Source organism: Recurvomyces mirabilis (genome assembly GCF_035927965.1).
Source record: "Recurvomyces mirabilis strain CCFEE 5264 chromosome Unknown scaffold_12, whole genome shotgun sequence".
NCBI lineage: Eukaryota > Fungi > Ascomycota > Dothideomycetes > Mycosphaerellales > Teratosphaeriaceae > Recurvomyces > Recurvomyces mirabilis.
In genome coordinates, this window is record NW_027041946.1 from 259,948 (window position 1) to 273,393 (window position 13,446).

Below are 13,446 nucleotides of genomic sequence, written 5' to 3' on the forward strand. Positions count from 1 at the left end.
ATAAATTTTTAATTTACCACTAACCAGTACATACGACCATAGGCCCCGGAAAACAGAGGATCCCGTCCGCTCTCCTATACTTAAGCCGGGGACCGGTAGAGTAGTAGTCAGGTCGGTGACGACTGGCGAATGCCTGCTGTTGTATGTTTTGCATTTTCCTTTTGACCTCTAATCACAACGACCTAAAGCTCTCGATCATCGAGAGGAAGACGTCCTACGCTCTACGCTCCACGCTCTACGCGGCGAAAATTCATGCGTTTTTGGTCACTCAGTGTCCAGTGGATCGTCTGGGAAGCCGTCTATAGGCAGTGATGCTCGCCTAGGAAATTCCACCAATGTAGGATGGAGTCTCTGCTACAGCATGTGGTAATAGGAAATGGTTTCTTGGCAGTTGATCATTCTTATAGCTATAGTAGTAGAAGCCTGAACCAAGCTCTGCCGCCTTCAGCTAAGAATGACGCCTTCGGCTAGGTGGCTTGGTATCTTGGAACAATGGGGCTATATTTCTGCTCTTCACCTCTCTGTCAATAGCCAAGTCACTCATTCATATCTAGCGCTTGAACCTGAGACGCTTTTCGCCGCTGCTCGTGGCAGGCTGCGCCTCATTCATCCCGCGCGAGACAACAGTGTATGAGGGGGGAGAGTCGCGGGTGATGTTCGTTGGCTGCGAATTAATGTGGCAGTCCACTGTGATGGCCATGACACGTTAGCCATCTCGGAAGTGTAAAGATGCTGATTCATGCGGGGTGGCGGACGAAGAAGAAGGTGTGGAGTGATCTTTGTTCACAACGTTGATAGTTGTTTGCTTTATGCTGAAACGGGTTATCTGCAAGCCGTTGCATGCCATACCAACCGACTTATTAGCCTTCTCCATCGATCAATGTCCTCTTCAGCACGATCCCAGAAGAAGTGAGATATGTCCAGCGGCAAACATGCCACGAGCGACCCGAGATATGTCCGCTCGGCGAGTTTCGCAATCTCCTGAACCATAAGCTTGATCTTGAGAGTGATACCCGGAGTCCGCCGCGGTTGTGGCTCCTCCGTTGGTTGAGTTATTGTCGTCTTGTTCGCCATGCATGTTACCAGGAACATTACCGGCTGCTGGACAGTTTGCTAAGCCGCTGGCCGCGTGCTCACCGATGCTGTCGTATTGCCGTAGACCAAGGTCAGAATCTGCCGTGATGATATCGTCGGCGTGGCCACTGAGGTCGTCGTCGGCATGAGTATCATCTCCGAATGGACTCTGAGCCACCATCGTAAGACTTAGATTGCTCAGGCCATCGACCCTCTCGTCCTCAGATACGCAGTTCGCGAGAGCGGTCATATTGGCTTCGTAGGCCCTTCTAACACCAGAATTGACCTGCTCCCTCAAGTAGGTATCGGCATCACGTATCGTTTTAGCCTCGTCATAACCGCCTATCTCGTCATCGTCGTGTTCATTATCGACAAACCATTCGTTGCGACCTGGTATGAGGGTCCATGGACCGTCGATTACTTGACCCCTGAAGTGTGCAATGTAATGCCAAGTTCGCTCTTCGAATGTCTTGAAAGAAGACCGGCATGGCCTACCTACGGCATCAACAAACTTGCACGCTTTCTCGAATCCCGCGTGAATGGGGATTTTGGAGCGTTCGCACAGACTGACCGATATGGAGCGGTCGACTTCTCCATGCATAGCACGTATGTGGTCAAAGATTTTGTCCTTCCGCGCATAGATAGAAGGACCCCTTTCTTCGGTCCTGCAGACTAGACAATGCCAGAAAGTTTGAGGTTGCCAGCTCATTTCATGTCGTCTCCAGGCACTGATCTTGTCTGTGGAATAGTGACAACCGGACGTACATTGGAATGGCAGGTCCGCGCGTGTATGCGACGTTCGCGACCCTCTGCAGGCTTGGTAGAAGTTAGCCCTAGCCCACTGATGTACCTCTCGCGCTGTCTTTGGGACTTCTAAGCTGCTTGTACCATTGCCAGACGCAGTAGCCGAGTCGCCAACCCGCCGCACGTTTGAGACCTGGTCTGAGATTTCTGTGGAAGTAGACTCATCTGCGTCCGTTGATATTTGCTGCGGGACGTTCGTGTCCTTCATGTCCTGGAACAGACATCGTACAGCGTGCAATGGGAGTCGCGTCAATGCTGCAATAGATGGCAACTCTGCATCACTGGGAGCATAAGATTGAGAGCTCCATCTGACACGGAGCCAACGCAAAGTGTCCAATTGTGACACAGCCAGTTGAGGCCATGCTTTTTTGGAAGCCGGGCTCTAGATAGTCAGAAGTCGTTGATGTGACCTGGAAGGATGCATGGGCAAAATCATGATGTACCAAAAAGCAGACTTGCTAAGATCAATCGTACAAGTATGCTACAAACCGCGTGCCGCCTGGCCAAAGTGTCCAGGAGTCCGCGAGAAGGGAGAGTTGGAGATGGACATCTATGTGCACAGAAGGACCAGATGAAAGTCGGCCCTCTAGTTCTTCGGCGGGTACTTGTTCCTAAACAGCCATCTGCGATCAATATTAGCACGAGCCCCATCACCACCACCAGTCCCACAAACTCCACAGATGGCAAGAAAAAGGAATCACTTACTGGCTCACGAAATAATCCCCCACAGCAAAAAGCCCCACCGCCCCAGCCCACGCCCCAGCAACCTTCCACGTCAACCTCCCCGCCTTGTGCATCCTATACCCCCCCGTCCCCAACAACGCACCCATCGCCGCCACCACGACCAAATTCCCCACTACAACGGGATTGCCCTTATTCTTGTCCGCCCACCGCTCCGCCTCCTTACCTTCTTTCTTCGCCTTCTCCCCGGCCTTCTTACTTTGGACTTTCACATCCTCCCATTCCTCCCCGGCCTCGGAAGCGAGTTGTTGATATTGCTTCTGCGCGTCTTTGGATAACTTCTCCCAGTCTTTGTTCCCGGCCTCTTTGGTGAAATTCTGGTATTTCTTCGCTCCTTGCGCTTCGGTCTTTTTCGCGCCGCTCTCGGCTCGGGTCATGAATGCCTTGGCGTCTTGGGAGGCTTGATCGAGGGAGGCTTTGGCGGTGTCGGAGGCGTTTTGGAAGGAGGCAGAGGCTTGGTCGCGGGCTGCGGAGGCAGAGTCACGTGTTTCTTGGGCTTTTTGTTGGTCGGAGTAAGAAGGGATGGAGTTTTCGTGGTTTCCGCCGCCGATGGTGTGGACGCCGGAGTCGGAGTGGGTTATTTCGGGGACGGTGTCGGGGATTTCTGGGTGTATCAAATCAATACCATATATCATGTGAGTTGAGATGAAGTGAGGTGGGGTTGAAACATACTCTGTAGCACGTGTTAGCTCATCGTACCTTCCTGATCAAATGTGTAATAGGTGCTTGATACATACATCTTTCTCGGCCTGCTTCGGCCCCTTCTTGGCAGCATCGGCATAAGACATTTCCTCGTCTGCGCTGCGATCGGTGATGAAACTGGCTGCTGGATCCTCCGTTTCGCTGTTGGGCCGATGCAGAAGTCCTGTTGGTGAAGCCACGATGGCGGTTGTCGTGGAGTAAATTTGTTAGGCGTGGGTATGATGAAGCAAGGGAGAGTCACGAGCGAGATAGTATGCGTGGATAAGAGAAAGATGATTGTTCGCTTTTCCTTGCTTTGACCTGTCGCTTGTTGGAAGCTTTTGGCGCGTAGTGGACCGCGCCCGTCTGACGTCATTACGTGGTCAGAGCTCAAGCTATGGTTTCACATGTTTCAGAGGCACATGTGATAGACAGATCAAATTGTCGCGTGGTGGGAAAACATAGCAAACCTCAGATCTCATAGTAAACATGTCTGGAGGCTGGAATACAATGTACGTGCCTTCCTGGTCCAGTCCATCCTGATAGGAAGAAGCTAACCCCACATCTGAAACAGAGAATCCGACGCCGTTCGTTCGCCTCCCTCGCCCAAACCATCACCAGCCCAGCCCAGACACTCCACCACCCACTAACACTTCTCTTCTGACATCAGGGCGTCTTCACCTTCCTCATTGAATCCCTCGGCGTCCAGAATGTGCAATTCGAAGAACTCATCTCCCTCGATCCTGAATCGTTACAAGAACTCAACCCCATCGGCGTCATCTTCCTCTTCAAATACCCGACAGGCGAGAAAGCAGCCAAGGATAAACCCCTCGATGGCGAATTCGACTATGCAGCGCTAGAAGGAGCTGAGGAGGAGGACGGGGAGCCGGTATGGTTTGCGGCACAGACGATCCAGAATGCCTGCGGCACACAAGCCCTACTGTCCGTCCTACTCAATAAAGACGGCGAGGCTGAGGAGGAAAGCGGCAAGATCACCATCGGACCCAACCTGAAAGAATTCAAAGACTTCACCTCCGCCTTCCCCGCCGACCTCCGCGGGGAAGCCTTAAGCAACAGCGACCTCATCCGCGACGTCCACAACTCCTTCGCCCGCTCCTCCCCCTTCGTCAGCGATGAGACACGTCTAGCGACGGAAGAAGACGACGTCTATCATTTCATCGCTTATACCTCTATCAATGACACCCTCTACGAACTCGATGGCCTGCAACCCGCACCCATCCGCCACGGGGACCCGGGAGCCTGTCCCTCGGAAATCTTCGCCGATGCCGTTGTACCCGTGCTCAAACGTCGGATCCAACGGTATCCCCAGACGGAGATCCGGTTTAATCTCCTGGCTATGTGTGAGGATTTAAGGATTAAGGCGAGGGAGATTGGGGACACGGCATTGTTGGCGAGGGAGGAGGAGAAGAGGAGGGGGTGGAGGTGGGAGAATGCTTTGAGGAGACATAATTTCGTGGGGTTTGTGGGGGAGGTTATGAAGGGGGTTACGGGGTTGAAGGTTAGGGAGGGGACGCATGAGGTGTGGATTGAGGAGGCGAAGGCGGCGACGAGGAAGAGGGTGGATGAGCGGAGGGCTAAGGGTGGTGGTGGTGGTGGTGGTGGGGATGAGATGGATGTTAGCTGAGTGCGGCGGAAATACGTGGGCGTATGAGGTGGCTATGCTGGTTGGCATGATAGACGGGATATCGCGTAAGCATTGAGCTCGCCACACCCAAGGAGCATATACGACTCCCTTACCAATGTCCGCATACTGCCATCATCACAGCAGTGTCATGGCAGCTTAGCAGGGACGACTTTTCTTGCCACTTGGTGGCTATCGAGTCCCCTCCTATATTCACGCAATCATTCTTTCCCCGACACACGTCCGAATCTTCCAGGGCACTAACGTGACTGTAGTACAGTTCTCCCACTCTCGACATTATTCACCACGGAACACTCAGAATGGAGATCTTCGACGATGCAACAACCACTTGTGAATGTCGCGGTGACCACAAAGGCATTGTTTAATGCGATGCCACAGGCTGTAGAACAAAGACTTGTCTGGGTGAGATTCACCAGCTACAAGTGACGCCCGGGGCATCGAGACACGGCCACGACTGCGGTGCCGTTCTTTGCCAGTGGTTAAATAGGGTAGGCTGGTAGGAGTATTAACCTAGTATATTCAGAGAACTGCAAGGGATTCAAGACACTAAACTGTACGACCAGCTCACCATAGTTGACAAGATACACAGCAGGACAGGTACCTGACCAGCACCAACACTCATACGGAAGACAGATATCGACAGCCATGTCCAGCTTCATCAACTCTTCTGGCTCTGAATCTGGCTCTGGCTCTGGCTCTGGTAGGAAACACAATACCACCACCACCACCGTCTCTACCAACAACAACACCAGCGACTCCCGAAGGACTCAACAGGCTTCTTACTTCCGAGCCGCCCCACCACTGCCCGACGAGGAGGTTTACAGCGATCTCGATGGTTTCCACTCTAGTGCTTTTGGGCCTGCCGATATGGCTTTCCTGCGAGCGATGGAATCGCCACCGCTGCGTGAACGTGGACGTGAACGTGGGTATCCGGTCTCGTGTCAGCGGCATCACGCTGAGGGAGGTGTAGAGACTGGTGGCGATGACAGTGTGGCGGTACCGGATATCGTCGTCACAGGCGCTGATGCGTCAGACAATGCGGAGGCGTGGAGGATGCATAGTGTGAGCTTCACGCCGCGTGCGCCGCCTCCGACTCGTGAGGGTTTGAGCCGTGCAGTATCACCTGCTCATGATGGTGAGAGCGATTCCCTTCCGCCACCGCGATTCCACGATACTCGGCTCCCAGGCGCTCATACTACGGCTGCTCATGCTCCGGCTCGGTACACAGTCGTTCGTACTGTCGCTACACCACCAAGATCTGAATCCGATAACTCAGACGACGAGCCGCCACCGCTGCCCTCAGACCTTCGGATCGCAGAAAGTACCCTTACAGCCGCTGCCACAGCTCAAGCGCTGCGCCGGACCGGTCCTCCACCAATCTGGGCTCATCATCATGATCACCCTGCTCGTGCTTACGGCCCGCGCCCACCGCTCCCTACATCTCTTGAGGCAGCGGCGCTAGCAGCAAGGGCTCCGCGCGCTGACGTTGAACCAGAAGCTCCGGATGAAGATGCGCAGCTTAATGAGGCCGACCTCCTCCGCGCCATTGGGCCAGAGCACTGGGAGGATGGCCTTTTCTTCTTCGATAGCTCGGGGAATATTCACGCTCGGTCTCAGCAGCCTACGCAGCGTGGAACGCAGCTACCAAGACCATCGGGTCGAGGGTTTTTTGGTTATGAGCCGCCTCCCTCACCGACATTGCAGAGGGGCGAGGAGGACGGACGTCTCTTACCGCGTCGTCGTTCCGCAGTAGCTGGTCTGGATCAACTGCCACCGGAAGTGCAGAGATTTTTACGAGATGGGGAGGCAGATCGATTCGTTTTGACAGAGGAGGAGGTTTTGCAACGGCGTGCTGCCGAACAGCTGCATGGCCATCATCATCATCATCATCATCATCATCATCATCATCATCGACACCACTATCGAGGTCATGCAGCACATCTCCTAGGCCACGGTCAAATGCACCACCCCGCCCACTTCGACGCCCAGAACCGGGACGTTCCCGTTGACATCTACGGCGGCATCCCACTAAACTGGAGCAAGGCGCCCAAGACCGCTGTAGAAGCTCTACCCACGAGAACCTTGACGGCAGAAGATATGGGCGAAGACGGGAAAGCAAGCTGTGGAGTGTGCACCTTTGACGTCGAAGTGGGCGTCGAAGTCACAGTCCTGCCGAGGTGCAAACACTTCTTCCACGTCGACTGTATCAAAGAGTGGTTGGGGGGTTATAATGCTACGTGTCCTATGTGTCGGGATAAGATCACTGATGCTACGGGCGGCGGTGAAGATAATGCAGACGGTGAGAGCGAAAGGTCCAGTTCTGCTGGGTCTTCAGGGGTGGGTGGGGCGGCTGAGCTTCGCGGGCAGAGTCGTGAGGAGCTCGATGCGGCGTATCTGGAGAGGAGGAGACGGAGGCGCGAGGCTAGGGCTGCTGGGCCGGCGAGGTATGTGCCACAGCCTTGGATCTGAACTGTGGTGCAACAAGCGGGGATGACTGATTTGCGTGATAGGATGATCACACCAATGTACGATGACGAAATGCGTGATTTGTGGTGAGAGGATTTGTAGCATCAGAGCGATGCTCGTCGAGAACTATCGGACTGCCTGGGTATGTATGGCGTTATGGGTATTTTTACTGTAGGATCGTATTGGCCAGAGAACAAATGGGCTTAAAACACTGCAGTGTTTCCAGTTATCCATCCTCTGAACAGCATACAATCAAATCTTCACCCCTTCAACTCCTGCCCCTTCTCAACCAACCTCTCCCACGCCTCCGTCCCCTCCCAAACGGCCTTGCCCCTTCCCATAACAGTCCTAACCGCAGTCCTAGCCTTGAACTTCCAATCCTTGGCCACTAACTCCCCCGCCCCCATCCCCTCAGTCCTCTCTTTCTGCCCAAGAGACTCATAAGAATCACACAACCTCACCGTCGCCTCAACGACATCCCTCCACTTATCCTCACTATCCCCATCCCATCCCGTCTGCGCAACAGCCACCCTCCAAGCCTTCTCCTCCGCCTCAAGAGCAGAGGAAGGTCGATTCCGCCACAGCGCCAACTTTGCTACCATCCGCCATAGCTCAGCACTTCCTGTGATAAGCGGAACGACATTGTCATCCACGAATCTCACGAACATCCTTGCTAATCCAGGCTCCGAGGGATCATATCCATCAGCAGTAGAAATGATGTGCTGCGCCAGGAGCCCAAGAACCTGGATATCGATACATTTCTCGCCTTCGATCGACCCACGAAGATCGATGATGCGTTTCTGTGCGGCGAGGACGGAGGGATAGTCTGGCGGGACCACGGAGGCGGCAATGGTGAGGACATTGTCCCAGATCCTGTAGCTGTCGTGTTTGAGCGTCGCGGCGCGCTTGAGGGCTTTGAGGGCGTCTTGGCGGTTCTTTTGGGCGGTGCGGGTGGGTTTGTGGTCGGTGATGTTGGTGTTGTCTTCGTCTGCTGGGGGCTGGATAGTCGTATTGGTATCAGGGGCTTCTTCTGTCGGTTCTGATCGAAGTAATGCAGCACCGAGATTACTCCAAGCTTCTGCATCCGTGTCATCCAGCTGGACGCAGCGCGAGAAGGCTTCGACCGCCTTCTCAAATTGTGAGAGCTCGAGGTAAGCACATCCCAGCGCAAACCAGCTTTGATTGTGGAGCTGATTCGCCTTCAAACTCTTGGCATAGGCCTCGGCGGCTTTCAGAGCATTGTTTTCGGACATGTAATGCCTCCCCAATGACCTCTGCGCACGGGCATAGCGCTGGTTGGACACTTTCCACGCTTTCTCGTACATCTCCACGGATTGATCGATGTCGCCAAGGATGCAGTACAACCGTGGAGCATCGAGAGGAGCAGGCGATCGTTCTGGTCCTTGCCACTCTTCGTCTTCTCTAGTATCTGCTTCTGATACAACTCCATCACTACTCGTGGCATGGTAAATTTGCCTTCGTACCATTTGTCTACCTTTACCTTCTTGCTCGGTGGCTGCGTAACACAAGGCAGCTTCTGCCCACATCTCAAGTCGTTCATAGATTTCGAGAGCCGATCTCAGGCCTCCTAGTGAGACCCATCGAGTGGCTAATTCGGCTTCCAGGTCCCATCTTGAAGGGGATGCGAGTTGGAAGATGTATCGCAGTCGCTCAGCAACAGATGCGCTTTCTGCTTCCTTTGGTCGTGGAAGGAAGGACGTAGCAGCGTGGTCTCCATTACTTTGCCCAGTTGCAGCGACAGCTTCGGCGCCAGCAGTATCGGCGATAACTTGATCTACCAATGCTTGAAGCTGTAGTAGGCCCCGCTCTACTGTTCTTGACTTATATCCCTCGATCCTGCTTCGCACCAGTAGAGCTTGTGTGTAGACCTGCCAATTCGAGCTGCCACCATCGAGTACGCGGGTAGCATATGGTAATGTCTCCTCCCTGGTCAGACCATTTGCTGGCGAGGTGTTTGTGATTGACGAAGCGAAGGAGAGCAGAAGTGTGGAGTCAAGAGGATTGAGCTGAGGCTGGTTGCCAGCATCTAAACTTTGTAAAGATGCTGGCAATGACTCCTCCCTTGCAGCATTGTTCGAGGTTGTTGCAACATCAGAAAAGCTGATGCGTTCGAGCAGTGTATCATCGTTTAGATCGACTTCCGCTGGTTGGGATTCAATGTTCGAGGCCGTCTCAGACTCCTTAACAACTTGCCCGTTTGAGTCATTGGCGCGTTCGCCGTCCTCTGCGCTTCTGGCGAGGACGACAAGCTGACTGATATCATGCTGCTGGAACTTCGTCCTCTTACCCAGTAAACCAGTCAGAGCGTACTTAAACCCTCTCACCCGCTTCGCCTGATCCAGATCCTCCCGAGCAAACTTGTCAAGTCCATGGTGGATATGTATAGTAGAGCGTTCGAGCAGGAATTCAGCTTGTCTCCGCTTGTCCATACCACGCTGTTGATCGTCACCCAACACCGCATCTGCTACCAGCCCAAGATCATCGTAGATGACATCCTGCAATGTTGACGAAACCTCAGACAACAACCTTTGCTGCAGGAACGCCACCCTCAGTTTCGCCCACCTCGCCACCTCGACCTTCTTCAGTACAGGTGGACACGTAAAGATTATGTCAGCCAGAGCCAACAGCTCAACGTTAGGCGTGAGCTTGTATGCAGCGATGCCGTCCATACTGAAGCTGGCCAACAACTTCTGCCTCTCAGCCTTGATAGACTCCTTCTCTGCTGCGACATCTTGACTAAACAACAATCTGGCCGGATCGAAAGTTAGAGGAGGACCAGTGACAGCCGCTTGTAAGAACGTCAGAAGAGCAGCATAGCCTATGCAGAAAAAGATATATTGTTTCTCAGGTCTCGAACGATCGGCTTGCAAAAGTCCAAGACGGTGGAAGATGAAGTCGGACCAGTTGGGAAAGTCTTGAAGTCTAATACCTTCGGTCTTATCGGATCGTTGGTGGCCAAATAACTCCTGAGCATGGTCACTTTCAAGAAGAGACTGGTGTTGGCCTTGCTCGAGCTTTGTGATGAAAGGTTCGATAATTTCTGTTAGCTCGGCCGGCAGACTGGTACGAAACCAGTTCAAGAGGGCGTCGGCCATGGTCATACAGATACACGAAGAACGATGATGAGATATCGAGAGCGCAGAAAAGTTACATGAGTTGTGGTCCAAATGTGATTTGTCAAATTTGTTACAAAATGTGGCTTAGACTTGTGGCGGGGGTCGCGCCAAGACGTTTCGTGCCTTCCGTTTCCATGACGCCCTGCAGGATAAACGTACCACATGAAAGCAAATCTCGTAATCTTCGTGTTTCTTATTCAGAGTCCCCGAGCTCTACAAGCGGTTTGGTTGCTTGCTAATCTGCACCCACCCTTTAGTCAGATCTCCTCCCCAACAGACCTTCCAATATCTCGCTCGCAGGTCTGCAGTAGCTCGAATTCCAGCACACATGATTTGACTTATCGACCTTCGTCGTGGCCTTCGCCTTCAGACCTCGTCCATTCCTTGTCAAAGCGGCCTCGGCCATTTGCTGATTGTATTGCTCGATGGCACGAGGAACATATGACTGGCGCGAAGCAGTTGGTTGTAACGCTGCAACGTTCTCGACTGTGTTACGGCGGGTGAGTAGTGGGGAGTGCTCGGTGCTTCCAATATTGGATGGGAGATGCGTGAAGTTTCGGCTGCTGTCCCGTCGTTGCAGTGCGTCTGCGAAGCCTTTGTTTTCTGCATGCACACGGCGCATTACTGCTTTGAGCTGCTCGGCTTCGTTCACATTGGACATGGTGTTGGGTTTGTTGTTTGACTAGCAATTTGGTCGACTTCGCTACTGTAATTACGCGGGCATGCTTGGTGTGGCGAAGCTTAATGGACCATGTTGTGGATGTGGAGATTAGCGTTGGATTGTGCTCCGGCCGTTCATGTGTGCAAGTGAGTGTGCCTTCTACATGTGCAGATCCACCGGCACGTGGCCAGTTTCAGGACATAGTCACATGTCTATGAACATGCGACTGTAACATGCTCGTGTCTCGTGGTACACGCTGTGTTCTGGTCAGAATATCTCCGAGCTTGTTCACCATCACTTCCTTCTCCTCTTCAGCCTTCCTTCGCACCCCTTCCACAGTCCTCAGTTCTGCCTCAAGCTCGCGCATCCTCCTCTGCTGACTGGGTTCACTACTCCCCAGACCAGGCAGGCTGTTGATCAGGATCTCGATCTGCTGTTCCTGCAACACCAGATCTCTAGCCAATTCATGCAAGGAGGCATTGAAATTGTCTGGTTGCTCTGGCGGCGGAGTCGAGGTTTTGCTTCCTTGCTGCTGATCTAGCGCTATGGCTTTCGCGCCTGGTACGGGTCCGTTAGGCTGACTGCCATCGCCATTTGGCAGGCTCTGCGGGACTGCTGAAAGAGGAGCTGGATCTGGTGCTTGACTGGGCTGGCCGGGGATGTCGCCGTACGGATGTCGCGTCCTGATGTAGTTGACCGCAGCGTACATCAAGGTCAGTTGCTATTGTCAAGTCAGCTAAGTACGGAGCAACAGCTATTGCAAGGCCGCCTACGTTGTCAATGGCATCTTGAAGCTGCGTGAGCCGGTCCGCCATCTTTGCAGCTCCTGACGATTGTGTCTGATGCTGGTAGGATGAAGCGATACCACCAGCGCGCGTCTTCCTTGGACAATCGCCTCCCTTGGTGCGGCTTGTACATGCCGATGGACAACAGGGAGCTCGACTTGCATGTGGAAGAACAGCATGAAGCGGGCATACCCGGCGCCACGAAGCCTAAAATATGGAGCTCTAAATGAATGCTTTCACGGAGTCGCAACTGCTTCGTCGTTCTTCACCATTGTTCATCAACGAAAGAAAGGGTCACTATCGCTGGGGTCACGGAGACAACATCCATGTATTGGATCATGTAAACCATATCACCGCGTCTTTCTCCCGACATCTTCATGCTACGAAGCCATGGCTGGCTCGCAACACCAGTCACGCGACACCTACGATATTATACTACGGCCACGGTGACCGCGAAAAGGCGAGGAAGGCCACCAAAGGTTCCTAATGCACCCACACTATCATCTCCACAGCAAAAAGTGAAAGTGGTCGTCGTAGATGAACCGAAACATATGAGCCTTGTCGAAAGACAGGCCGCGCTCGACCTACAGCTACAAAAGCCACAGAGAAGACGGAGGACACGTACTGCCAAAAGCCCAAGTCCTGGAGAGGATACGCAGGCCACAGACTCTCCATCGAGTGCGACACCGCCAGCTAAGACAGTGAAGACGAGGAAGAGGAAGGAACAGATTGTTCCACGACGTCTTCTCCCTCCCACCGAGCAGAAGCATACCGACCTCACCTCATTCATATCCTATGCCGATCAGCAGGGCCTGAGCAATACAAGCACAGTCTATCGCGGCACACACTACGAATACACTGTAGCCAACAGTCTAGCAACCCTGAACTTCCATCTCCGGCGCATCGGCCGGGCCAACGACCTGGGCATAGACCTCGTGGGCCATTGGTCACTGCCATCCAGCCCAAAAGCACACGCGCTACCGGTACTGGTCCAGTGTAAGGCTGCCAAGCCCACACCTTCAATGGTCCGTGAGCTCGATGGCACCTACACAGGAGCACCAGCCGGCTGGCAAGGCGACGGAGTGCTAGCTCTGCTTTCCAGCATTGAGCCCAGTACGAAAGGAGTACAGGCCGCGGTACAGCGATCGCAGTCGCCGTTGGGCGTATTGCAAATTACTAGGGACGGCCAGGTCAAGCAGTTCCTATGGAATGCTGCAGCTGCGGCAGCGGGGCTTGAGGGTCTTGGTGTTGCGGTCAGATATGCTACTAAGCGTGGTGGTGTGCTTGAGAAGGCCAAGGTTGGCGAGAGTAGTGTTACTGGGAAGGGTAGCACGATTGGTTTGACTTGGATGGGGAAGCCGTGGCTGCCATTGGCAATACCTAGTGCCGCAGCTGCTGAGTCGGTAGTGATAGCCTAGATACAACCTCTATGAT

General features: G+C 53.6%; 7 protein-coding genes across 7 annotated transcripts; 3 read left to right on the top strand and 4 right to left on the bottom strand.

Annotated features, from left to right (window-relative positions):
- Window positions 1-889: 889 nt before the first annotated feature.
- On the bottom strand, window positions 890-1,675 carry LTS14_005112 (uncharacterized protein; the record flags this gene model as incomplete). The annotated part of the gene is made up of 2 exons (XM_064837811.1): window positions 890-1,464; window positions 1,570-1,675. The coding sequence occupies 2 exons, from the start codon at window positions 1,673-1,675 to the stop codon at window positions 890-892; spliced, it is 681 nt and encodes a 226-aa protein (XP_064694515.1).
- Window positions 1,676-2,464: 789 nt separating this feature from the next.
- LTS14_005113 (uncharacterized protein) lies at window positions 2,465-3,358 on the bottom strand (the record flags this gene model as incomplete). The annotated part of the gene is made up of 3 exons (XM_064837812.1): window positions 2,465-2,501; window positions 2,584-3,223; window positions 3,319-3,358. 3 exons carry the CDS (start codon window positions 3,356-3,358, stop codon window positions 2,465-2,467), a joined length of 717 nt encoding a protein of 238 aa, XP_064694516.1.
- Window positions 3,359-3,789: 431 nt separating this feature from the next.
- LTS14_005114 (uncharacterized protein) lies at window positions 3,790-4,945 on the top strand (the record flags this gene model as incomplete). The annotated part of the gene is made up of 3 exons (XM_064837813.1): window positions 3,790-3,812; window positions 3,875-3,887; window positions 3,971-4,945. The coding sequence occupies 3 exons, from the start codon at window positions 3,790-3,792 to the stop codon at window positions 4,943-4,945; spliced, it is 1,011 nt and encodes a 336-aa protein (XP_064694517.1).
- Window positions 4,946-6,922: 1,977 nt separating this feature from the next.
- LTS14_005115 (uncharacterized protein) lies at window positions 6,923-7,519 on the top strand (the record flags this gene model as incomplete). Its single annotated transcript, XM_064837814.1, has 2 exons — window positions 6,923-7,407; window positions 7,474-7,519. The coding sequence occupies 2 exons, from the start codon at window positions 6,923-6,925 to the stop codon at window positions 7,517-7,519; spliced, it is 531 nt and encodes a 176-aa protein (XP_064694518.1).
- A 170-nt stretch (window positions 7,520-7,689) lies between these two features.
- Window positions 7,690-11,227, bottom strand: LTS14_005116 (uncharacterized protein; the record flags this gene model as incomplete). Its single annotated transcript, XM_064837815.1, has 2 exons — window positions 7,690-10,490; window positions 10,846-11,227. 2 exons carry the CDS (start codon window positions 11,225-11,227, stop codon window positions 7,690-7,692), a joined length of 3,183 nt encoding a protein of 1,060 aa, XP_064694519.1.
- A 193-nt stretch (window positions 11,228-11,420) lies between these two features.
- SRB7 (RNA polymerase II mediator complex subunit) lies at window positions 11,421-12,042 on the bottom strand (the record flags this gene model as incomplete). The annotated part of the gene is made up of 2 exons (XM_064837816.1): window positions 11,421-11,948; window positions 12,001-12,042. 2 exons carry the CDS (start codon window positions 12,040-12,042, stop codon window positions 11,421-11,423), a joined length of 570 nt encoding a protein of 189 aa, XP_064694520.1.
- A 521-nt stretch (window positions 12,043-12,563) lies between these two features.
- Window positions 12,564-13,430, top strand: LTS14_005118 (uncharacterized protein; the record flags this gene model as incomplete). Its single annotated transcript, XM_064837817.1, has 1 exon — window positions 12,564-13,430. The coding sequence occupies one exon, from the start codon at window positions 12,564-12,566 to the stop codon at window positions 13,428-13,430; it is 867 nt and encodes a 288-aa protein (XP_064694521.1).
- Between the last annotated feature and the right edge of the window lie 16 nt (window positions 13,431-13,446).